Source organism: Oncorhynchus nerka, linkage group LG20 (genome assembly GCF_034236695.1).
Source record: "Oncorhynchus nerka isolate Pitt River linkage group LG20, Oner_Uvic_2.0, whole genome shotgun sequence".
Classification (NCBI taxonomy): Eukaryota; Metazoa; Chordata; class Actinopteri; order Salmoniformes; family Salmonidae; genus Oncorhynchus; species Oncorhynchus nerka.
The window spans coordinates 28526143-28552492 of record NC_088415.1 but is presented as its reverse complement, the minus strand read 5'-3'; the positions used below and the strand labels follow the sequence as shown (position 1 = coordinate 28552492).

Genomic DNA, 26350 nt, shown 5'->3' with positions numbered 1-26350 from the left:
GCAGCCTCCTGTGGTGCACTCATTCTCAAAGAGTCACTATTTGTTTGTTTGGGGGATGTCTGTAGACACGGCAGGAGTCGCAGGAAGATTTAAAAATTGCCATTTGTCCGGCATCTTGCAAACACAGTCGTCAGCATCTCTGACTCTCTAGTTGACTAGGCTACTTGAGCCGAGTGTGAGCTGGTGTACTTTGTTTCACATCTCAGGCCCTCGACCTGTGCCGCGAGAGGGGGGAGTTAGCCATTTGATAGAGTGGTGATGCAGGTGAAAATAACGAACCAACTACTGTTCATGATTCCACTCGTTCGCAAAGAGGCAGGCAGTCAGATCAAGAATATAAGCGTTCTGAGCTTGGATAAATGCTGGGATAAATATTTCGATGTTGACCCTTAATTGATTATATTTATTGTGTTCAACATTATATATATATATATATATATATATATATTTGTTTTTAATTAGAAAAATTACAGATTACAGGGGTCCGGACCTCTGTGCCCTCATATGTAGTTACGGTCATAGGAGGGGATTGGGGGGCGAGGCAGCGACTCCCCCCCAGAAGGGTTGACTCTCTTTGTGTGACGACAGGCTAGCTACCACCACCATTGTTCTCCCAGTCCCAGTAGAATCTCAGAAAGCGAGTCATGTAGCCTACAGAGTAGGACCGTGGGTCTGGAAAGGGCCTGTGGTGGTGGGTCTGCCCTAGGCCACCAATGCAGCTCTTTCTATCTTTTCTGGGGAAGCATAAAGAGACACAGAGGGGGACAGAGAGGAGAAGTAGGCAGCATGTTGGCTGAGCAGCACTGCCAATGAAATCAAATTTTATTTGTCACATACATATGGTTAGCAGATGTTAACGCGAGTGTAGCGAAATGCTTGTGCTTCTAGTTCCGACAATGTAGTAATAACCAACGACTAATCTAACCTAATAATTTCACAACAACTACCTTATCCACACAAGTGGAAAGGGATGAAGAATATGTACATAAAGATATAGGAATGAGTGATGGTACAGAACGGCATAGGCAAGATGCAGTAGATGGTATCGAGTACAGTAGGGTATGTAGGGTATGTAAACATTATATTAAGTGGCATTGTTTAAAGTGGCTAGTGATACATTTTTTTCATCAATTTTTCCAATATTAAAGTGGCTGGAGTTGAGTCCGTATGTTGGCAGCAGCCACTCAATGTTAGTGGTGGCTGTTTAACAGTCTGATGGCCTTGAGATAGAAGCTGTTTTTCAGTCTCTCGGTCGCTGCTTTGATGCACCTGTACTGACCTCGCCTTCTGGATGATAGCGGGGTGATCAGGCAGTGGCTCGGTGGTTGTTGTCCTTGATGATCCTGTGACATCGGGTGATGTAGGTGTCCTGGAGGGCAGGTAGTTTGCCCCCGGTGATGCGTTGTGCAGGCCTCACTACCCTCTGGAGAACTTTACAGTTGTGGGCGGAGCAGTTGCCATACCAGGCGATGATACAGCCTGACAGGATGCTCTCGATTGTGCATCTCTAAAAGTTTGTGAGTGCTCCCTCTGCTGTTTCCTGAAGTCCACAATCATCTCCTTTGTTTTGTTGACGTTGAGTGTGAGGTTATTTTCCTGACCCCACACTCTGAGGGCCCTCACCTCCTCCCTGTAGGCTGTCTCGTCGTTGTTGGTAATCAAGTCTACCACTGTAGTGTCGTCTACAAACTTGATGATCGAGTTGGAGGCGTGCATGGCCACGCAGTCGTGGGTGAACAGGGAGTACAGGAGAGGGCTCAGAACGCACCCTTGTGGGGCCCCAGTGTTGAGGATCAGTGGGGTGGAGATGTTGTTACCTACCTTCACCACCTGGGGCGGCCCGTCAGGAAGTCCAGTACCGCACAGGGCGGGGTCGAGACCCAGGGTCGAGACCCGAGCTTGATGACGGGTTTGGAGGGTACTATGGTGTTAAATGCTGAGCTGTAGTCGATGAACAGCATTCTCACATAGGTGTTCCTCTTGTCCAGATGGGTTAGGGCAGTGTGGTAAGCAAATTGGAGTGGGTCTAGGGTGTCAGGGAGGGTGGAGGTGATATGGTCCTTGACTAGTCTCTCAAAGTATTTCATGATGACAGAAGTGAGTGCTACGGGGCGGTAGTTGTTTAGCTCAGTTACCTTAGCTTTCTTGGGAACAGGAACAATGGTGGCCCTCTTGAAGCATCTGGGAACAGCAGACTGGGATAAGGATTGATTGAATATGTCCGTAAACACACCAGCCAGCTGGTCTGCGCATGCTCTGAGGACGCGGCTGGGGATGCCGTCTGGGCCTGCAGCCTTGCGAGGGTTAACACGTTTAAATATTTTACTCACGTCGGCTGCAGTGACATCGGCTGCAGTGAAGGAGAGTCCACAGGTTTTGGTAGCGGGCCGTGTCAGGGGCACTGTATTGTCCTCAAAGCGAGCAAAGAAGTTGTTTAGTCTGTCTGGGAGCAAGACATCCTGGTCCGCGACGGGGCTGGTTTTCTTTTTGTAATCCGTGATTGACTGTAGACCCTGCCACATACCTCTTGTATCTGAGCCGTTGAATTGTGACTCTACTTTGTCTCTATACTGACACTTAGCTTGTTTGATTGTCTTGCGGAGGAAATAGCTACACTGTTTGTATTCGGTCATGTTTCCGGTCACCTTGCCCTAGTTAAAAGCAGTGGTTCGCGCTTTCAGTTTCGCGCAAATGCTGCCATCAATCCACGGTTTCTGGTTTGGGAATGTTTTAATAGTTGCTGTGGGTACGACATCGCCGATGAAATTGCTAATAAACACGCTCACCAAATCAGCGTAGTCATCAATGTTGTTGTTTGACGCAATGCGGAGCATATCCCAATCAATGTGATCGAAGCAATCTTGAAGCGTGGAATCCAAGCGTGGAATCGTGGAATGGTCGGACCAGCGTTGAACAGACCTGAGAGCGGGAGCTTCCCGTTTTAGTCTCTGTCTATAGGCAGGAAGCAACAAAATGGAGTCGTGGTCAGCTTTTCCGAAAGGAGGGCGGGGGAGGGCCTTATATGCGTCGCGGAAGTTAGAATAACAATGATCCAGGGTTTTACCAGCCCTGGTAGCACAATCGATATGCTGATAGAATTTAGGGAGTCTTGTTTTCAGATTAGCCTTGTTAAAATCCTCAGATACAATGAATGCAGCCTCAGGATATGTGGTTTCCAGTTTATGTAGAGTCAAATAAAGTTTGTTCAGGGCCATCGATGTGTCTGCTTGGGGGGGAATATATGCGGCTGTGATTACCAAGAGAATTCTCTTGGTAGATAATGCGGTCGACATTTGATTGTGAGGAATTCTAAATCAGGTGAACAGAAGGACTTGAGTACCTGTATGTTGTTATGATCACACCACGTCACGTTAACCATAAGGCATACCCCCCCGCCCCTCTTCTTACCAGAAAGATGCTTGTTTCTGTGGGCGTGATGCGTGAAGAAACCTGCTGGCTGTACCGACTCCGATAGCGTGTCTCGAGTGAGCCATGTTTCCATGAAGCAAAGAACGTTACAGTCTCTTATGTCTCTCTGGAATGCTACCCTTGCTCGGATTTCATCAACCTTGTTGTCAAGAGACTGGACTTTGGCGAGTAGTATGCTCGGGAGCGGTGCGCGATGTGCCTGTCTCCGGAGCCTGACCAGAAGACCGTTTCGTCTGCCCCTTTTACAGCGTCGTTGTTTTGGTTCGCCGGCAGGGATCCGATCCATTGTCCTGGGTGGTGGGCAAAACACAGGATCCGCTTCGGGAAAGTCGTATTCCTGGTCATAATGATGGTGAGTTGATGTTGCTCTTATATCCAGTAGTTCCTCTATGTATTAAAACTTAAGATTACCTGGGGTACCAATGTAAGAAATAACACGTAAAAAAACAAAATAATGCATAGTTTACTCGTAACGCGAAGTGAGGTGGGACAACCAGTCATGTGACCTGCAGAGTGTGTGTGTGTGTGTGTGTGTGTGTGTGTGTGTGTGTGTGTGTGTGTGTGTATGAACATTTCATGGCCCACTGTGTGACAAAGTACCCTGGAAGCCATGGCAGAGGGCAGAGTAAAAATACTGTAAATAAGTAGTGAATAAAGAGGAATTATTCTGTTCATTACACAGTTACAGCTCTGTATTCTCACTACTAATGTTATACTGATATTCTAATCATTTCATTCTTATCCAATAAAGTGAAAATAAATCCTAAAAAGGAAAGTACATGTTCTGTACAGTACTGGGGTGAAGATTTAGTTACCATGTTCAACCAGAAGAGGGCAGTATCACCAATTGAGATGGCAAAGTATCCCAATACAACACACGGGGAAAATGAAAGGTTTTGTCCCATTTACTTTAGTACAGGGCGGAACCGCATTTTCCAATGGCAGACATGTGAAATCTCCCCATTTGAAATTAAGCTAGGAAGGAACGATGGACAATGTTGCCCAGGTGTGTGCTTTGCACTGTGGTCATCGCCCTTAATCTAAATAAACTAGACATCTGGCCTTCAGCGACTGTGGAGACGTTCACAGAGAGAATTGCTGAATAGTTGTCAGGGAGAGAGAAATACCTTCTTCCAATGACCACAAGGTCAGCTTTGCACTAGAATCTAATATCCTTGCCAGACCCTTCAATCTAAAGTGAGAAACGTTTTCTTTCACACACACAAAATGGAAAAATCTTGCGAAGTTGCAGCATTTTCTTGTAATGAAGTGAGGTAGCAATAAAAAACAGGGGGGTGAAGATATGGTGGCGGTAAGTGTCACAGAGATTACAGTAATGTTATTGACTGGAAATGAATAGATATATGTTAGTTTATCTGAAATAGAGAGAACTGGGGGTTCAGTGAATGAACTGAAGAGATGAATGTTCTGGGTCAATGGTGATGCCTGCTGTCTTGTGAGAAAATATTCAGAGGGTGGTCCAGAAGTATTATACAAATCTATTTCAACTATCCCATTCATTTTAATGGGATACGGAGAAAGCGAGTGTTAGTGCTATTGATTGTGTCTAAACACCAAAAACCAGATGGACAGCGAGAGAGAGAGAAACAAGTCATGAAACAGGAATGAATACTAAAGATCGAAAGAGGAACAGAGAACAGAACATATATTGCCAAATAATCATAAAGACAAGCGATTAAAAGAGAGTGTGAAATAGAAACAGAGGCAGGGGAGAGAGAGAGGCAGCAGGCTAAGATAGATATAAAGGTGTTGACACACAGGGTGACCGTGTGATCGAAGAGAAAGATTGAGTGAAAGGGAAGAGTGAGACAGATGGAGAGAAATATAAAGTAAAAGGTATTGAGATAGATACAGGTAGAGAGAAAGTTCAAGTGAAAGGAGAGTGAGAGACAGTAAAAAAAAAAAAAATGTTTTAAGAAAGATGGCACCGATAGAGATGGCAGCTTCACTTCTAGTCCTTAGGAAACTGTGCAGTATTTGTTTTTTTTTATGTATTATTTCTTACATTGTTAGCTCAGAAAACCTTAAGTGTTATTACATGCAGCGGGCTATACTAGATTGTGCATATTAGGTTGTGTTGTGGAATTTGTTAGATGTTACCGGTTAGATACTGCTGCACTGTCAGATCTAAACTCAGCAAAAAAAGAAACATCCCTAGGGGATGAAAAAAGAAAAATCCAAATAACTTCACAGATCTTCATTGTAAAGGGTTTAAACACTGTTTCTCATGCTTTTTCAATGAATCATAAACAATTAATGAACATGCACCTGTGGAACGGTCGTTAACACACTAACAGCTTACAGAAGGTAGGCAATTAAGGTCACAGTTCAAATTTAGGACACTAAAGAGGCCTTTCTACGGACTCTGAAAAACACCAGAATAAAGATGCCCAGGGTCCCTGCTCATCTATGTGAACATGTCTTAGGCATGCTGCAAGGAGGCATGAGGACTGCAGATGTGGCCAGGACAATAAATTGCCATGTCCGTACTGTGAGACGCCTAAGACAGTGCTACAGGGAGACAGGAGTGGCAGATCACAGTGGCAGACCACGTATAACAACACCTGCACAGGATCGGTACATCCGAACATCACACCTGCGGGACAGGTACAGGATGGCAACAACAACTGCCCGAGTTACACCAGGAACGCACAATCCCTCCAACAGTGCTCAGATTGTCCCGCAATAGGCTGAGAGAGACTGGGCTGAGGGCTTGTAGGCCTGTTGTAAGGTAGGTCCTCACCAGACATTACCGGTAACAACGTTGCCTATGGCCACAAACCCACCGTCGCTGGACCAGACAGGACTGGCAAAAATTGCTCTTCACTGACAAGTCGTGGTTTTGTCTCACCAGGGGTGATTGTCGGATTTGCGTTTATCGTCAAAGGAATGAGCGTTACATCGAGGCCTGTACTCTGCAGCGGGATCGATTTGGAGGTGGAGGGTCCGTCATGGTCTGGGGCGGTGTGTCATGGCATCATTGGACTGGGCTTGTTGTCATTGCAGGCAATCTCAACGCTGTGCATTACAGGGAAGACATCCACCTCCCTAATGTGGTACCCTTCCTGCAGGCTCATCCTGACATGACCCTCCGACAAGACAATGCCACCAGCCATACTGCTCGTTCTGTGCGTGATTTCCTGCAAGATAGGAATGTCAGTGTTCTGCCATGGCCAGCGAAGAGCCCGGATCTCAATCCCATTGAGCAGGCCTGTGAGCTATTGGATCGGAGGGTGAGGGCTTGTGCCATTCCCCCCAGAAATGTCCAGGAACTTGCAGGTGCCTTGGTGGAAGAGCAAGAACTGGCAAATCTGGTGCAGTTCATGAGGAGGAGATGCACTACAGTACTTAATGCAGTTGGTGGCCACACCAGATACTGACTGTTACTTTTGATTTTGACCCCGCCTTTGTTCAGGGACATATTATTCAATTTCTCTTAGTCACATGTCTGTGGAACTTGTTCAGTTTATGTCTCAATTGTTGAATCTTGTTATGTTCATACACATATTTACACATGTTAAGGTTGCTGAAAATAAACACAGCTGACAGTGAGAGGACGTTTCTTTTTTTGCTGAGTTTAGAAACATTAGCATTTTGCTACACTCACAATAACATCTGCTAACCATGTGTACGTGACCAATAAAATTTGATTTGATAAAGAGGGGGAATGTGTGAGAGAGGTAGAGAGATAAAGAGTGTATTTTCACCGCTTTGTAGGTCTTCTTCTGTCCGGCGTGTTTGGGTGCTTTGCCGGGGTCGGTGCTGATCTCTACGTGCATGGCATAGATGATGTCAAAGAAGTCCTCCACCACCGCCACCCTCTTCAGAGAGGATTCCGACCCAGAGCTCCCGTCCACACACTGCAGGAGAGGAGAGGACGAGTGGTACTTTAGCAGACTGGATCATTGGGATGAGGCCTAGAGCACAAGGCACCAAGCCTACACACATACACACACAATACCATATTATGTAAAGCAGCTGACACATTATGCCAATACATAACCTAAGAGCCCCCAATAGGTAAACAAATGAAAATTCTCTCTTAAAATCAGTCTTTAGTTTCGATAAGCCTAATTTTCTTCCACAAAACAATCAAATCTCCTACAAAAAAAAAGCCTGAAAATGATTGATCATTTTTATGAAGACCATTAATAGTGAGCAGGGCTGTAACCAGGGTTTGAGTTTTAATGAGGTCCATAAGGCATTTCGATACAATAAAACAATTTGAAATGGTATTTGGAGAACAGCAAAAAAAAGCAAAAATGACCCGAGTCATTATCACCTTGGCTGCTGTAGGTTCATTCACCTCAGTTGATCTACAAACACATAACCTATTAGCTATACAATTGTAACGTTATACCTCTGAAAGGGGGGAAATATGAGTAATGATTCACACTGACATAGCATCAGTGATAAAAACAAACATTTTAGAACCACATTGATTGCATTTTGATTGCATTTCAATGTAGGCCTACAGGGTATGTGGAGATATATATATATATATATATATATATGTTTCAATATTCCTAACTCGTTTGATAAGATTAGTACAGATTCTCAGTGGACACCACATGGGTCTCCAACCCCAAGTTTGGGAACCTCTGTACTAACCTTTTTCTGCTTCCTTCCTCTCGCTCTGTCTCTGCTGCCTCAGCTTCACCACTGAGCGCCACATCACTGTATGTCTGTCTCAGTAGCCTACTCTCTCCAAAGCAACGTTAATATGAGAACTTAAAGGCATGTGTTTTGCTCCTGCTGAGGTAGGCTCCGTTTAACGTTAGCCAGCTAGAAGGATTAAGTAATAAGCTAAGTAATACTAGCCAGAGCCATTCAACATTACTGCAATAGAAGTCTGCGGGCAGTTAGCCACCTGACTGACATCTATGAGCGACTATTTATCAGTTGTGCACTCATTCTCAGAAAGTTGGGGTTTGTTTGTTTGGGGGATGTCTGTAGACATGGCAGGAGTCAAGGGACGGTTTTAAAATGGGCTTTTATCCGGCATCTCGCAAACACACGGTCATCAGCATCTCTGACTCTCTAGTCCAGGCTACTTGGGCCAAGTGCAAGCTGGGGTACAGTAGTTAGTTTCACGTCAGACTCTCCGCCTGTGCCGCGCGAGGGCGGAGAGAGTTTGAGTGGTGAGGCAAATCACTTAGGCAAATCTGGGGGACGCAGGCGAACATAATGAACAAACCACTGTTCATGATTCCACTCTGACTTCGCAAAGATGTCGGCGCGATTATAACTCAGTCAGATCAATAATCACATTTTTCTGAGCTTCAATCAACGCATGGGACCAATATTTAGATGTTGACCTGTAATATATTTTATTTATTGTGTGTAACATATATATTTGTATTAATTTATTTTTCAAATGAATAAAAATGACCAAGGTCATGATAGTGTGGATGGTGGTATTGTAGAATTCCTGTGCAGACACCCAAGCCCGCACGTGTGTACACTCGTGTGCATACACACACACACACAGGCTAGGAGAGAGAGTGGTGCTGTGATTTCTGAGTCTTCTTGGGAATGTCCATATTCTCCCCCACGGCCAGTGGAGAGCTGTGTGTGTACTAGGGGGGTTGAGGGGGATACCTGCCAGGAGCACGCACACACACACACACACACACATACACACACAGAGAGAGAGAGAGAATGTGTAAAACAGCAGGTGGTGCACAAAATGCACTTTAAATCGCTACAAAGGAATGGCTCTTTGAAGTATGTTTTTTTCATTGCTTTGTTTGGTTGGTTGTTTCTTTCACTAGCTGTTCAATCATTGTATTCTCCCTCCTACCAAAGTGTGTGGTCAACAAACTGACACAATTTCGAAAACAGTTAAGGTAAGAGAGGTGAGATCTTTTGTCTTTGTTCAGGATCTTCAAAATGACCACAGGTGGTAGAACCAAACTCTGTTATTTGTAGGCTACTGTAGACAATATTAAGTGTATGTAGTCATCAGGGATTCACGTGGTAACAAAACATTGACAAGGCTATCAACATCATATTCTAATTCAAGTTTACCATAGCTCAAAACATTACATTTAATGAAGTAATTTCATTCTCATTTTGTGATTTAAGAATTCTTCATATTTACATCTTCACAATGAATCTATCATGACCCTTTGCTTATCTTTACACTAATCATTTTCAGAGCTCCAGCTCCAACAGCATAAAGCACCACCCAACACAAACAGCTCCCCGCTAAAAAGGGTGGGGGGGGGAAACACTTCTAGTTCCAACCAGCGTTCCGCTCACAATAAGGCAAAACTTGCTGCCATGACAACCGGATAGCTAACCTCTCGGGCAGGTGTGTGGGGCAGCGGGTCATGTGACACAGGCTGCACCTAGTAAAACTTGAATTTCGACAACAAGCAGAATGAACAGCGTGTGGGGGCTGACAGATTTTCACGTTATCCAAAATACACACACACACTACATTCTCTCTGGCTTCTTCCTCATTATTTTGTCTCTATTTCTCCCGCTCTATAACATTTTGGTCTCATCTCTCCACAGTCTCTGTCATCATGCGAGTATATTCCCGGTCTATGAGCTGGGCTGAGGAGATGTTTCTGTCTGTCCTGTGTTGTGGTGCTGGGCACGCCTCTAGTCTGTTGCCCTCGTTTTGGCTTTGTGTGGGACTCACTGGAGCCGACAGGTGAACATGGGGGATGTGAGTGTGTGTGTCCATACCTGTGTGTGTTGTGTTCGGGGGTAGTTCTCTCCTCATTACTGTATAAAACATTGATCCCTGGGCACCTTTACAGAAGCAACAGTCAGGGAGTCAATGAACTAACTCACTCCCCTTCCTCCCCCTACCTCTCTCTCAAGCAGCAGGTAATGAAGGTTGCCATGGCAGCGCGGAGCAGCGTGCAGAGCCGAGAGGGCTGCAAGCTTCTAAAGCACCCTCTCCCTTCATGGTCACCGTAATGCCATTCAAACAATGGTGATGATGAGGATGAAGATGTTATTTCTCATCGAAAGGTAGAGGCATCGGTGGGACAAGGGGGCTGTTGTTGATTACTCTATAAATAATCCGCAAGGCCCATTAAAGATAACATTGGACATTAACATAGGCTAGCCCTGGGTCTTATTCACAACAAACTCCTACAGTCTCACGTCAGAATAAGTCGTTCATCCATGTTTTCAAACGTCAAATTTCAAAGTTGTTCCAAATGTCAACTTCAAAGGCAAATGCTTACGCCCATCACCATCAACAACACCCTAGCAAAGCCTACTTGAAGGTAACAGCACTGTTGCTCCCAGTGGCCGATTTCCATGTCATCTCCCGATGTCCTCAGACATGCATGGACATATATTAACAATGTTAATAATATATTACTATAGCTATATTACTATTACTACTTTTCATAAGAATCTCAAAGAGCTTCAAAAGCAAATCATCATCATGAGTAGCTAGCTATAGTTAGCTAGGTCAACCAATACATCATCATGAGTAGCCTAGCTATAGTTAGCTAGGTCAACCAATACATCATCATGAGTAGCCTAGCTATAGTTAGTTAGGTCAACCAATACATCATCATGAGTAGCCTAGCTATAGTTAGCTAGGTCAACCAATACATCATCATGAGTAGCTTAGCTATAGTTAGCTAGGTCAACCAATACATCATCATTAATAGCCTAGCTATAGTTAGCTAGGTCAACCAATACATCATCATTAATAGCCTAGCTATAGTTAGTTAGGTCAACCAATACATCATCATGAGTCCGGACCATTTGCTGCTGACACGGAGCCCCGCCGATCCATCACGACTGGTCTACAGACGTAACCGTCTGAGGGGGTTTCTGTCCCGAAGCAAACACCAGTTAGCCTGGAGTTAGCCTCAAGCTAGGCCCATCTCCCGGCTAGCCGGAGAAATCCATCAGATAATCCCTGGGCTTCAATACCTCTTTTACCATTTGGTCTGGACCCTTCGCTGCCAACACGGAGCCCCGCCGATCCATCACGACTGGTCTGCCGACGTAACCGTCCGAGGGGGTTTCTACAGGCTCCCCCGTTGCGAAGTCCCCCTGAGGCCCATCTGCTAGCTGTCTGAATCTCCGTGACTCCAGCTCGCCTAGCTACTCACTGGACCCTATGATTTCTCGGCTACACATGCCTCTCCCTAATGTCAATATGCCTTGTCTATTGCTGTTTTGATTAGTAATTTTTTGTCTTATTTCACTGTAGAGCCTCCAGCCCTGCTCAATATGCCTTAGCTAGGCCCTGTTGTTCCACCCCCCACACATGCAGTGACCGCACCTGGCTTAAGTGGCGCTCCTAGAGACAAAACCTCTCTCATCGTCACTCAATGCCTAGGTTTACCTCCACTGTACTCACATCCTACCATACCCTTGTCTGTACACTATGCCTTGAATCTATTCTTCTGCGCCCAGAAACCTGCTCCTTTAACTCTCTGTTCCGAACACACTAGACCACCAGTTCTTTTAGTCTTTAGCCGTACTCTTATCCTACTCCTCCTTTGTTCCTCTGGTGATGTAGAGGTTAACCCAGGCCCTGCAGCCCCCAGCATCACTCCCATTCCCCAGGCGCTCTCATTTGTTGACTTCTGTAACCGTAAAAGCATTGGTTTCATGCATGTTAACATTAGAATCCTCCTCCCTAAGTTGTTTTATTCACTGCTTTAGCACACTCTGCCATCCCGGATGTCCTAGCCGTGTCTGAATCCTGGCTTAGGAAGGCCACCAAAAATCCTGAAATGTCGATCCTTAACTATAAAATTTTCCGACACGATAGAACTGCCAAAGGGGGCAGAGTTGCAATCTACTGCAGAGATAGCCTGCAGAGTTCTGTCATACTATCCAGGTCTGTGCCCAAACAATTCAAGCTTCTTCTTTTAAAAATCCACCTATCCAGAAACAAGTCTCTCACCGTTGCCACTTGTTATAGACCCCCTTCAGCCCCCAGCTGTGCCTTGGACACCATATGTGAATTGATCGCCCCCCAATTCTATCTTCAGAGTTCGTACTGTTAGGTGACCTAAACTGGGACTTGCTTATTAACACCCCGGCCATCCTACAATCTAAAATAGATGCCCTCAATCTCACACAAATGATCAAGGAACCTACCAGGTACAACCCAAAATCCGTAACCATGGGCACCCTCTTAGATATCATCCTGACAAACTTGCCCTCTAAATACACCTCTGCTGTCTTCAACCAGGATCTCAGTGATCACTGCCTTATTGCCTGCGTGCGTAATGGGTCCGCGGTCAAACGACCACGCCTCATCACTGTCAAACGCTCCCTAAAACACTTCAGCGAACAGGCCTTTCTAAGCGACCTGGCCCAGGTATCCTGGAAGGATATCGACCTCATCCCGTCAGTAGAGGATGCCTGGTTGCTCGTCAAAAGTGCTTTCCTCTCCAGCTTAAAAAAGCATGCCCCATTCAAAAAAATGTAGAACTAAGAACAGATATAGCCCTTGGTTCACCCCAGACTTGACTGCCCTTGACCAGCACAAAAACATCCTGTGGCGTTCTGCATTCGCATTGAATAGCCCCCGCGATATGCAATTCTTCAGGGAAGTCAGGAACCAATATACTCAGTCAGATAGGAAAGCTAAGGCTAGCGTTTTCAAACAGAAATATGCTTCCTGTAGCAATAATTCCAAAAAGTTGACACTATAAAGTCCATGGAGAAAAAGGGCACCTCCTCCCACCTGCCCACTGCACGAGGATAGGAAACACTGTCACTGCCGATAAATCTATGATAACCGATAATTTATATAAGCATTTATCCACGAGTGGGCTTGCTTTCCACCTGGCTACCCCTACCCAGGCCAACACCTCAGCACCCCCTGCAGCAACTTGACCAAACTCCCCCCGCTTCTCCTTCACCCAAATCCAAACATCTGATGTTCTGAAAGAGCTGCAAAATCTGGATCCCTACAAATCAGCTGGGCTAGACAATCTGGACCCTCTCTTTCTAAAAGTATCAGCCAAAATTGTTGCAACCCCTATTACTAGCCTATTCAACCTCTCTTTTGTATCGTCTAAGATCCCCAAAGATCGGAAAGCTGCTGCGGTCATCCCCCTCTTCAAAGGGGGAGACACCATAGACCCAAACTGTTGTAGACCTATATCCATCCTGCCCTGCCTTTCTAAAATCTTCAAAAACCAAGTCAACAAACAGATCACCGACCATTTCAAATCCCACCGTACCTTCTCCAATATGCAATCTGGTTTCCGAGCTGGTCATGGGTGCACCTCAGCCACGCTCAAGGTCCTAAACGATATCATAACCGCCATCGATAAAAGACAATACTGTGCAGCCGTCTTCATCGACCTGGACAAGGCTTTCGAATCTGTCAATCACAGCATTCTTATCGGCAGACTCAATAGCCATGGCTTCTCAAATCACTGCCTCGCCTGGTTCACCAACTACTTCTCTGATAGAGTTCAGCGTGTCAAATCGGAGGGCCTGTGGTCCAGACCTATGGCAGTCTCTATGGGGGTTCCACATGGCTCAATTCTCGGGCCGACTCTTTTCTCTGTATATGTCAATGATGTCACTCTTGCTGCTGGTGATTCTCTGATTCACCTCTATGCAGACGACACCATTCTGTATACATCTGGCCTTCTTTGGACACTGTGCTAACAAACCTCCAAATAAGCTTCAACGCCATACAACACTCCTTCCGTGGCCTCCAACTGCTTTTAAATGCTAGTAAAACTAAGTGCATGCTCTTCAACCGATTGCTGTCCACACCCTCCGGCCCGACTAGCATCACTACTCTGGACGATTCTGACCTAGAATATGTGGACAACTACAAATACCTAGGTGTCTGGTTAGACTGTAAACTCTCCTTCCAGACTTACATTAAGCATCTCCAATCCAAAATTAAATCTAGAATCGGCTTCCTATTTCGCATAACCTCGTAAAACTGACTATACTACCGATCCTTGACTTCGGCAATGTCATTTACAAAATAGCCCCCAACACTCTACTCTGCAAACTGAATGTAGTCTATCACAGTGCCATCCGTTTTATCACCATAGGCCCATATACTACCCACCACTGCGACCTCTATGCTCTCGTTGGCTGGCCCTCATTACATATCCATCGCCAAACCCACTTGCTCCAGGTCATCTGTAAGTCTCTGCTAGGTAAAGCCCCGCCTTATCTCAGCTCACTGGTCACCACAGCAACACCCACCCATAGCACACGCTCCAGCAGGTATATTGCACTGGTCATCCCCAAAGCCAAATCAAATCGTTATTTGTCACATACACATGGTTAGCAGATGTGAATGCGAGTGTAGCGAAATACTTGTGCTTCAGTAATATGCAACAAGCAATCTAACAATTTCACAACAACTACCTTTTAAACACAAGTGTAAAGGAATTAATAAGAATATGTACATATAAATATATGGATGAGCGATGGCCGAACGGCATTGGCAAGATGCAGCAGATTGTATAGAGTATAGTATATACAGTGGGGCAAAAAAGTATTTAGCCAGCCACCAATTGTGCAAGTTCTCCCACTTAAAAAGATGAAAGATGAGAGGCCTGTAATAATTTTCATCATAGGTACACTTCAACTATACAGACAAAATGAGGGGGAAAAATCCAGATAATCACATTGTAGGATTTTTTATGAATTTATTTGCAAATTATGTAACAAAGCCTACCATCAGTAACACACTACGCCGCCAGGGACTCAAATCCTGCAGTGCCAGACGTGTCCCCCTGCTTAAGCCAGTACAGACAGGCCAGTCCAGGCCCATCTGAAGTTTGCTAGAGAGCATTTGGATGATCCAGAAGAAGATTGGGAGAATGTCATATGGTCAGATGAAACCAAAATATAACTTTTTGGTAAAAACTCAACTCGTCGTGTTTGGAGGACAAAGAATGCTGAGTTGCAGCCAAAGAACACCATACCTACTGTATGGTAGTGGCCTAGCCAGTCGGTCCTGGAGTGGCCTAGCCAGTCTCCAGATCTCAACCCCATAGAAAATCTTTGGAGGGAGTTGAAAGTCTGTGTTGCCCAGCAACAGCCCCAAAACATCACTGCTCTAGAGGAGATCTGCATGGAGGAATGGGCCAAAATACCAGCAACAGTGTGTGAAACCCTTGTGAAGACTTACAGAAAACATTTGACCTCTGTCATTGCCAACAAAGGGTATATAACAAAGTATTGAGATAAACTTTTGTTATTGACCAAATACTTATTTTCCACCATAATTTGCAAATAAATTCATTAAAAATCCTACAATGTGATTATCTGGATTTTTTCCCCCTCATTTTGTCTGTATAGTTGAAGTGTACCTATGATGAAAATTACAGGCCTCTCTCATCTTTTTAAGTGGGAGAACTTGCACAATTGGTGGCTGACTAAATACTTTTTTGCCTCACCGTACATATGAGATGAGTAGACTTCCTTTGGCCGCCTTTCCTTCCAGTTCTCTGCTGCCAATGTCTGGAACTAATTGCAAAAATCTCTGAAGCTGGAGTCTTATATCTCCCTCTCTAACTTTAAGCATCAGCTGTCAGAGCAGCTTACCAATCACTGTACATGTACACAGCCAATCTGTAAATAGCACACCCGACTACCTCATCCCCATATTATTACTTACCCTCTTGCTCTTTTACACCCCAGTATCTCTACTTGCACATCATCATCTACACATATATCACTCCAGTATTAATACTAAATTGTAATTATTTCACCTCTATGGCCTATTTATTGCCGACCTCCCTACTCTTCTACATTTGCACACACTGTACATAGATCTTTCTTTCTTTCGATTTTGCTTTTCTTTTGTGTTATTGATTGTACGTTTGTTTATGTGTAACTCTGTGTTGTTGTTTTTGTCACAATGCTATGCTTTATCTTGGCCAGGTCACAGTTGTAAAACTGGCCTACCTGGTTAAATAAAGGTGAAATTAAATAAAGGTGAACTCATTTTAAAAATTAGTAGCTAGCTATAGTTAGTCAGGTCAACCAATACATCATCATGAGTAGCCTAGCTATAATTAGCTAGGTCAACCAAAACATCATCATGAATTATTAGCTATAATTATTTTGGTCAACCAATAGAGTGCATGCATCCTCCAAAGATGGTGAGGGACAGTTCATGGCTTGATCAGAGGAAGGTGGTCAGGGAGACGGTTGATGAAGAGTCTGGTGGCGATCATGTAGAGGGCTACTCTGGGAACCAGCTTGAGTCAACATTGAGAGCATCCTGACCGGTTGCATCACTGCCTGGTACGGCAATTGCTCGGCCGCAAGGCACTTCAGAGGCTAGTGCATACGGCCCAGTACATCACTGGGGCAAAGCTGCCTGCCATCCAGGACCTCTATACCAGGCGGTGTCAGAGGAAGGCCCAAAAAATTGTCAAAGACCCCAGCCTCCCCAGTCATAGACTGTTCTCTCTACTACCACATGGCAAGCGGTACCGGAGTGCCAAGTCTAGGACAAAAAGGCTTCTCAACAGTTTTTACCCCCAAGCCATAAGACTCCTGAACAGGTAACCAAATGGATACCCGGACTATCTGCATTGTGTGCCCCCCCCACCCCGTCTTTTACGCTGCTGCTACTCACTGTTTATCTTATATGCATAGTCACTTTAACTACACATACTACCTAAATTGGCCCGACCAACCAGTGCTCCCACACATTGGCTAACCGGGCTATCTGCATTGTGTCCCACCACCCGCCAACCCCTCTTTTTACGCTTCTGCTACTCTCTGTTCATCATATATGCATAGTCACTTTGACGATACCTACATGTACATACTACCTCAATAAGTCTGACTAACAGGTGTCTGTATATAGCCTTGCTACTCTTTTTTAAAATGTCTTTTTACTGTTGTTTTATTTCTTTACACACACACACACACAACCTTTTTTTCCGCAACATTGGTTAGAGCCTGTAAGTAAGCATTTCACTGTAAGGTGAACCTGTTGTATTCGGCGCACGTGACAAATAAACTTTGATTTGATTTGAGTCATGTAGCTACTGGACTCCTTCACAATGTATGGCTTGGGCGACGCCTCAGCAGCTCTAGACGCCAGAAAGCTCACCACACACAGTTCAGAGTAGTAGCCAGTCGTCCTCACTATGAGCACTCTGCCTCAGGACTGCATTCCTTTACTGCATCTCCCATTCATCTCAAGCTTCAGGTGACTCTTCAATTGATGAACACCAAACAGGAGAAAACAGACTGAAACAAAGAGGGACAACCTAAACTTGTTCAATAAGAAGCACACATTTTTGTTTGCCATTGCAAAACATTTTGCTACAGTGTGTCATAATAAATGTAACCCTGCTTTATAGCTTCTAAAGCTCCATGACATGCCCCTGTGCCAGCTCCAGCAGTAATGCCCCCTACAGGAGGTCAGAGGAGAAGACTGCACTGGCCCACACCACACTACCTCCAGGAGATGACTACTAGGGAATGGCACGTGGGCTGCCAGCCTGCCTGCCCACTACCCCTGTGACTGCCTGGGACACATTATGACGCAACCCCCCCAATCCCCTTACGGTTGTAGGGCACATCAGCGGCCTGGGACGATAGCATGTGCGACAGCAGAAACCGCTGCGCATGGAAATATGTGGGGCACGGAGGGGGGCGATGGGGGGCAGGGGTGAGTTGCACCTTATGGCACAGCAGACAGGACAGCAGGCACCGCCTCCCTACCACCACCACCCCCCACTTCCTGCCTCCCTGGCGATGAGGTCAAAGTCACAGCAAAGAGAGAGGGGAGAGAGGGCTATGGCAAAGCTGCCTGCCCTGCTGCATACATGCCACACATAACAAAACAAACATACACTGTACACACGCATACATAAATATGTAGCCATACATAAATATGTACATATAGGGTACAAGCAGCCTACACGCACCTATTTATGTACACATACCAGCAGGGTCACAACTTTTACTGGGGTCGAGGGGTCATGTCCCCCACACATTCTGAAATTGCATTTTTGTCCCCCACAGTTTTTTAAAGTTTTTTTATTTTATTTCACCTTTATTTAACCAGGTAGGCTAGTTGAGAACAAGTTCTCATTTGCAACTGCGTCCTGGCCAAGATAAAGCATAGCAGTGTGAACAGACAACACAGAGTTACACATGGAGTAAACAATTAACAAGTCAATAATACAGTAGAAAAAAAGGAGAGTCTATATACATTGTGTGCAAAAGGCATGAGGAGGTAGGCGAATAATATTTTAGTTTTATCTTTGCAATGTGATACGAAAGCGACAACAACAGCGGCCCGGGACGATAGCAGCTTTAGGACCATGCGGACGCCTCCGAGCGGTCAGGTAGGCTGTTTGGAGTGTTCAACCAGCTGGATTTAGGATCTTGGACACCGCAGACTGGTGTCACGCCTTGGTCTTAGTATTTTGTGTTTTCTTTCTTTATTTGGTCAGGCCAGGGTGTGACATGGGTTTATTTTGTGGTGTGTTTTTGTATTGGGGTTTAGTAGGTATTGGGATTGTGGTTGAGTAGGGTTGTCTAGGAAAGTCTATGGTTGCCTTGAGGCGTTCTTAATCAGAGGCAGGTGATTATCGTTGTCTCTGATTGGGAACCATATTTAGGCAGCCATATTCTTTTAGTGTTTCGTGGGTGATTGTTCCTGTCTCTGTGTTAGTTATTCACCAGATAGGCTGTATAGGTTTTCGCATTCCGTTTGTTGTTTTTGTATTGTTCGTGGTTTTCCATTATTAAAGATGTATCGAACTAACCACGCTGCATTTTGGTCCGACTCTCCTTCGACGGAAGAAAGCCGTTACAACTGGGCTGACAGACTGTGTGAAGGCAAAGCTTCTGGACAGCTGGCTGGACCAGCACGGGAGAGTTGAGTATAGTTCAGTGTGTATGTGTTGCACTCTTTCACCAAGTTGTAAAAGCAAGCAGAGCAGAAACTGGCTACTGTTTAGTTGACTGATGTAGCTGGCAAGGTAACTGCTGTTTAATTTAACAGGAAAAAAATGTGTGTTTATGTGCAGTGCTGAGCTAATAACTGACATGTAACGTTAGCTAATGTTTCATCCCCTCTCGACTGAGGTGAATGATTAAGCTACGCTAGCTAGTAGCTACCACAGCCAGGTCAGCTCTAGCCTCTAGTTATCTGCCAGATAGTAATAATAACCTCCTCAAATCGCTATCTAACTGCTGTTGGTTGTACGGAAATGTTTTGAAGCCTTTGTCCCATTTCAGAAGTAAATGAAGTTGGCTAGGTTTCGCCAGTTGATATACTGTTAGAGAGAGAACTGGACAAAATGTGGCTAACGTTAGCTATTATTTTTGCCTCAATCACACTAGACCTGAATCAAACAAAGACACCATCGGCCAAACGATTGAAGATTGATATTCTGACGTTTTTTCAGTGCAATTTGATTTTTATTAGTCTGTTTTGCAATGTAACATTATTGATCTGTCAGTATCCCTAGCTAATTCTCTACTTTCACACTAACACAGTAATAAACAGCTCTAACAAAGGCAGGACAGATGTCTTCAACCCGCTCCCGCCCCTACCCGCTGGCTTTCTGTCCGACTCCCACCCGTAAGAACGGGTCCCAAACCCAACCACAGCCCTGCAATGTTATTTTAGGCGTATGTGATGCAGCCATGGTCCCATCAATTTTGCGCCCTTATATTGTATTACTGGGCTATATCAGCCAATGTGCTGATGTAGTTTGAAGAGAGCAGAGTTGGAGAGACTTGCACTTTCTCAAGATATTTTTTTTATAGCCTACCTTTTAGGAGTGGGAAGATGAAGAAATATGGGTGATGTCACGCCTTGGTCATAGTATTTTGTGTTGTCGTTATATATTTGGTCAGGCCAGGGTGTGACATGGGTTTAAATGTTGTATTTCGTATTGGGGTTTTGTAGGCATTGGGATTGCGGCTGAGTAGGGGTGTAGCATAGGTTTGGCTGCCTGGGGCGGTTCTCAATCAGAGTCAGGTGATTCTCGTTGTCTCTGATTGGGAACCATATTTAGGTAGCCGGGGTTTCACTGTGTATTTCGTGGGTGATTGTTCCTGTCTCTGTGTAGTGTTCACCAGATAGGCTGTAATAAGTTTCACGTTCCGTTTGTTGTTTTGTTTATTCAGTTATTTCATGTATCGTCATTTCTTCATTAAAGAACATGATTAACCACCACGCTGCATTTCGGTCCTCTCCTTCAACAGACGAACGTCGTTACAGGTGATCAATATTTAGGCCTATTTCTAGGCAATGTAGTAGACTATAGCCTAATCATATACCTATTTAGGAAGTACATTTTCTTGGAAAGATAATTGCCCGTGCTTTTCCGCCCATGCATAGCCTATAGTCTACTGTATTTAATTGAGACCACACGCGCACCTGTTCTTGCAGGTATGAACTGAACTGGAAGCAGCAAGAATGATGACAGCAACACTTGCTACCTTTTGCAGGCAGGCACAAATAAATGGGTAATCAATATTTATTGAAAATGAAAAGGCGCAACACTCGCTCACCATAGTAGCCTAACCTATGTGTGTGCGTTGTCTTTTCCTTTTCAATGATGATGATTACATTTTCTGATTACACTGATTACACTCACGTTGGTTGAGCCCCTTCCACTTCTTTCCATTATCAATATTTATTTACAGACACTGCAGTAAACTACAGTCTAATCATATTTAAGTTAATTTCATATTTCAAGTTAACTGCCACTTTATTCTCCACCCATGTAGGCAGCCTACAACGCAACAGGAGCTGTGTTGATTTTTGCTTTATTCCAGGACAATGTGGACTGCCCAGACTTTCAACGTAGCAACCGTTTGCTTGAAGAGGACTACAGAGGCGAAGTGGCTACTCTCAGAAAACAAGTAGCAAACCTATACAAGCTACTGGGAAACCCACGCCCGTTTACTTTTTCTCTCTCTACTACCCCAGTAGCCGGACGCTGATCTGGTCTAGTGGAAATGTCGCCCTGTGTCGGCTCTCCACAGCAGACTGATCGGTACTCTGCAGGGATCCTTCCTCAAAGGGGTCTCCCCTTCCCTGGAAAACGGAGCTAGTAGGATGCTCCTGGATGACTTGGGGGATGTTGCTGTACTTGACCCTACCAACCAGCCATGGAGATATGTCACTTGTCGTGGAAGTCGAAGACAGCGTTCTCTGGCAACAGGGGCCTCCTTGGAGATGTTAAGCCCGGACAGGACACAGACACAGAAATGGCTTCGCCGCCCTGGATCCAGAGGTTCCGGCGTCTTCTTCCCTAGGGGCTTCCGATTCGAGATCAGATCCGGAGGTACCTGCGCATTCATCCTCTGTTCTGTCTCCCTCACCGGTGGCTTCTACCTCAGGCTCAGATCCTCAGAGCTCACACCGTCATCAGACCGTGAGGCTGCGAGACTCTGGCCCATTCATCATCCACGTTGGATACTACAGCTGGCTCGGGTCCATCGTGCCCCACCACCCTTCGGTCCTTTTTTGGTGTTTTGAACTGCATTTTTCAGTCATGTTGATTGTTGATATGGAAATGTTGTTAGAACCTTATTTATTATATATGTGTGTGTAATAATATTTAACATAATAATATTACTGTGTGTGTGTGTTTGCATGTGCCGCTCCCTGTGCATTGGAAGAATTGTAAATCCAGTGTGAAAGACTATGGAGTTTGCGTTGCAAACTATTCGGATAAAATGTGTCCATATATTGGTATTTTAGGGCCACCTATCGGTTGTAAATGTGGATGTTATCGGTCTGAGCTGAGTTAAGCGGTGCGTCATTTTGTCCGATTAAATTAAATATCGGAGGCAATCGCTTGTGTATCTTGGCTACATTGGTATTTATATTTGTTGAAAATAGTTTTTCAATTTCAGTTAATAGCCTATGTCACATGTTTGCGCTATCTGTTGTATGGTGAACTTGGGCTTCATCAATGTTTATTTGTGAGTAAATCTGGCTTTGGTAATAACCAGTGCTTACCCAGCCACCAACCTCACATCACTGACACATGTAAATACTGTGCATACACGGGACAGCATTATGATACTATTGGAAAGTTCTGCTGGATAGCATCCATGTAAACCAAGGGATAGTCTGAGGCAGCAAGCAACACACACAGACACATACAAAATGTTTTGATAGTGTTGATACTGGACCCAGACAAGAAATGAACAGAGCCAAATAAAGGATAGAAAGAAATGTCCTGCTACATTTCAGACAGGCTTTCAGTGTAAGGCACTGTGCTTACTGTGCTACCATCAATTGGGTGTTTATCTATGCATCACATCTCTCTTTCCTCCAACCCTTCACTCCCTTCATCCCTTCTCTCACAATCCCTTTCTCCCACAATCCCTTTCTCCCACGCTCCATCCCCTTATCCACCTATACCTCCATCTCTCTTCTTCCCTTTCACTCTCTGTCTCTTCTCCGCCCCTCTGACCCCCCCGCACTTCCAGGCCTGTGCTCCCTCCAGCGGCACAGAATAATTGTAGCCTTCCTCCTCTCTTTCCCATCTCTCTCTGTATTTTTCTCGCTCTCTTTAACTCCCCCGTCCCATTCCAAACAGCCCTGTTGCTAGGAGACGTGAGGGGTCGATTCAGTAAACGGCTGCCTGCCCCTACCCCTCACCCTGCCAGCCCACCCCCTCTCTGATGGGCGGCTGTGAATGGAGGGATCGAGGGAGGAGGAGGAGGAGGAGGAGGAGAGCTGCAGTGTGCACAGCCTCAGCAGACGGTAGGGAGTGTGTCCAGCCGCGGGGGCAAGCAGACGTAGCCAATGTGCATCACATCCAGGATACACACACACACGCCCTCACAAACATACTCATCAAGGGCACATATGTAGACAAGCACATAATCACGCACGCACACACACACACACACACACAGAGAGAAAGCCATCTCATACACAGACACACTCCAAGCGTCAGAGGCACTGCTTAAAATAACAAGACGCAGCAGATAAAGGATAAAGCATCTCCAAACAATACTAATATATTGTAAGTAGCCTGGATTATATCCACTGAGGTGTGTGTTTGAGGAGCCCCATGCCTTTATTTGTTTGTCAACAGTCATCAAGTCCATATATAGTACTAGTATATACTACTGCCAATTTCCAATGAATTCTCTTTATGCACCTCATTGTGGTGGGTAGTGGGAGCACGTCTTGGAGCTGCGGTGGAATGTGGCTCCACAAAGCCGACGCACGGTGACCTGCTTCTGTTCTGTTCTCTCCAGTCAGTCACAGAGAGAGGCGAGACGCAGCACAGAGAAACACCCTCAAGACGAGCCATCCAAGAAACACACTTCAGATGGGCAATGGGTAGAGAGATGGAGGGGTGAGATAGTACTGTAGGTGGATGGAGAGAGAGTGGAGACAGAGAGATGGGGCAGAGGCTGCAGAAAAGGGGTACCGATGAGTGTGTGTTGTGCTCACAGCTTTGTGTTAGCTCACAGTGGCCCATTTTATGGGCCAATCTTCCATAATGGTTTCCTTAGTAAGCAAACTGTTGTCTGAATTACAGATCAGGGTGCCCACACGGTGCCCAGTGTGTACCAACCAGGGAAGGCTCTGTCTGTCGTCACAGCTAGGTGGCACGGCTGGTGGCACAGCATAGCAGAATGGCTACATCTGCCCTCCTTCCTTCCTATCTCCATCCTGTTTTTCTCCCTCTCAAATCCTCTATCCTTTGCTCTCATTCTGTAGATGGACCTGTTCTATCTCCCTCCTCCCCCACCTCTCTCCGCTTCCCCTGATGTTCCCTTTCTTTACTCTATCCTTCCCCCTCTTTCTCTTCCTCCTCTCCTTCTTTCCAGACCTTGAGAATGCTTCATTATGTTGGTTAGGGGGCTGGCGGGCTCCTCCTCTCCTCTCTCCCAGTGGAGGATTAAAACACTTGACAAACCCAATATCCCATTCCAGACGCTCCACATCGCTCCTCTGTCTCCCCTCATCCTCCACTCATCCCTCCCCAACGCCCCAGTGCACTTACATGCTGCCTGCCATGTTATATCGCATGCGTTCCTATTTGTACTCATTTCTGCTCATACTGTACCACCCAGCAGCAGGAGAAACACAACTACAAACATGGAATGAATGCTCCAGTAGACCACCTGCTATAGAGGCTACCAATACACTGAGTATACCAAACATTAGGAATACCCACCTAATATTGAGCTGCCCCCCCCCCCTTTTGCCCTCTGAACAGTCTCAATTCGTCAGGACATGGACTCTACAAGGTGTCGAAAGCGTTCCACAGGGATGCTGGCCCATGTTGACTCCAATGCTTCCCACAGGTGTGTCAAGTTGGCTGGATGTCCTTTGGGTGGTGGACCATTCTTGATACACACGGGAAACTGTTGAGAGTGAAAAACCCAGCAGCATTGCAGTTCTTGACACAAACCGTTATGCCTGGCACCTACTACCATACCCCATTCAAGGCACTTACATTTATTTGTCTTGCCCATTCGAGAGAGAGAGAGAGAGAGAGAGAGAGAGAGCTATATTTTGTAGAATATGTTTTTTCACTTTCACATACATAGCCAGTATCATATGCAGCCCGGAATAAACAGAGAGGGATGCTATGTTAGCTAGATGGCTATGGCTGTCTAACACTGGAACTCTTCCAATTAATCAAATGACCACCAGACTATTACATTACCCCCTGTACATAGCCCCGTTATTGTGTTACTTTTTATTATTCCATTTATTTTTATTTTACTTTAGTTAATTTAGTAAATATTTTCTTAACTCTTCTTGAACTGCACTGTTGGTTAAGGGTCTGTAAGTAAGCATTTCACGGTAAGGTCTACACTTACATTCGGTGCATGTGACAAATAAAGTTTGATTTGAAGTCAAGGTAAGCTTTTGGTTTTATTAATGTATTGCCGGGGCCTGCCGGTGTATCTGCTAAACTGCTTGCTGCTGACTGTAGACTGTACCGCATGATTCTGGGATTGATTTGCACTTTTCACACCAAAACATGGCTTTAGAAGCTTCTGAAATGTCCTCCTGTCTGATGAAACAAAAACAGATCTGTTTGGCCATAATGACCATCTTTATGTTTGGAGGAAAAAGGGGGAGGCTTGCAAGCCGAAGAACACCATCCCAACCGTGAAGCACGGGGGTGGCAGCATCATGTTGTAGAGGTGCTTTGCTGCAGAAGGGACTGGTGCAACTTCACAAAATAGAGGCATCATGAGGACGGAAAATGATGTGGGTACATTGAAGCAACATCTCAAGACATCAGTCAGGAAGTTAAAGCTTGGTCGCAAATGGGTCTTCCAAATGGTGGCCATCAGAAAGCCCTGACTTCATCCTATAGAAAATGTGTGGGCAGAACTGAAAAAGTGTGTGTGAGCAAGGAGGCATAGAAACCTGACTCAGTTACACCAGCTCTGTCAGGAGGAATGGGCCATAATTCACCCAACCTATTGTGGGAAGCTCGTGGAAGGCTACACGAAACATTTGACCCAAGTTAAACAATTTAAAGGCAATGCTACCAAATACTAATTGAGTGTATGTAAACTTCTGACCCCCTGGGAATGTGATGAAAGAAATAAAAGCTGAAATAAATCACACTCTACTATTATTCTGACATTTCACATTCTTAAAATAAAGTACTGATCCTAACTGACCTAAGACAGGGAATTTTTATGAGGTTTAAAGGAATTGTGAAAAACTGAGTTTAAATGTATTGAGGTGTATGTCATCTTCTGACTTCAACTGTTTATGCATGTCACAACTTGTTTGGGCGGCGTTCGGCGGTTGATGTCACCGGTCTTCTAGCCATCGCAGCTCCATTTTTCATTGTTCCATTTGTTTTGTCTTGTTCCCCGCACACCTGGTTTACATTCCCTAATCACACTGCATATATATATTCCTCTCTTCCCCCCCATGTGTCTGTGTGGAATTGTTTTTTTGTGTGTTTATTGT

General features: G+C 45.1%; 1 protein-coding gene across 3 annotated transcripts in view; it reads right to left on the bottom strand.

The window, feature by feature from the left end:
* The window catches only part of LOC115102200 (nucleolar protein 4-like), a 158815-nt gene that overhangs the window by 104831 nt on the left and 27634 nt on the right, over positions 1-26350 (bottom strand). For all 3 annotated transcript variants that reach the window (XM_065005363.1, XM_065005362.1, XM_065005361.1), the window contains exon 2: positions 7158-7310. In XM_065005363.1, coding sequence (XP_064861435.1) covers positions 7158-7310 — 153 coding nt within the window. The remainder of the gene's footprint in view (positions 1-7157; positions 7311-26350) is intronic.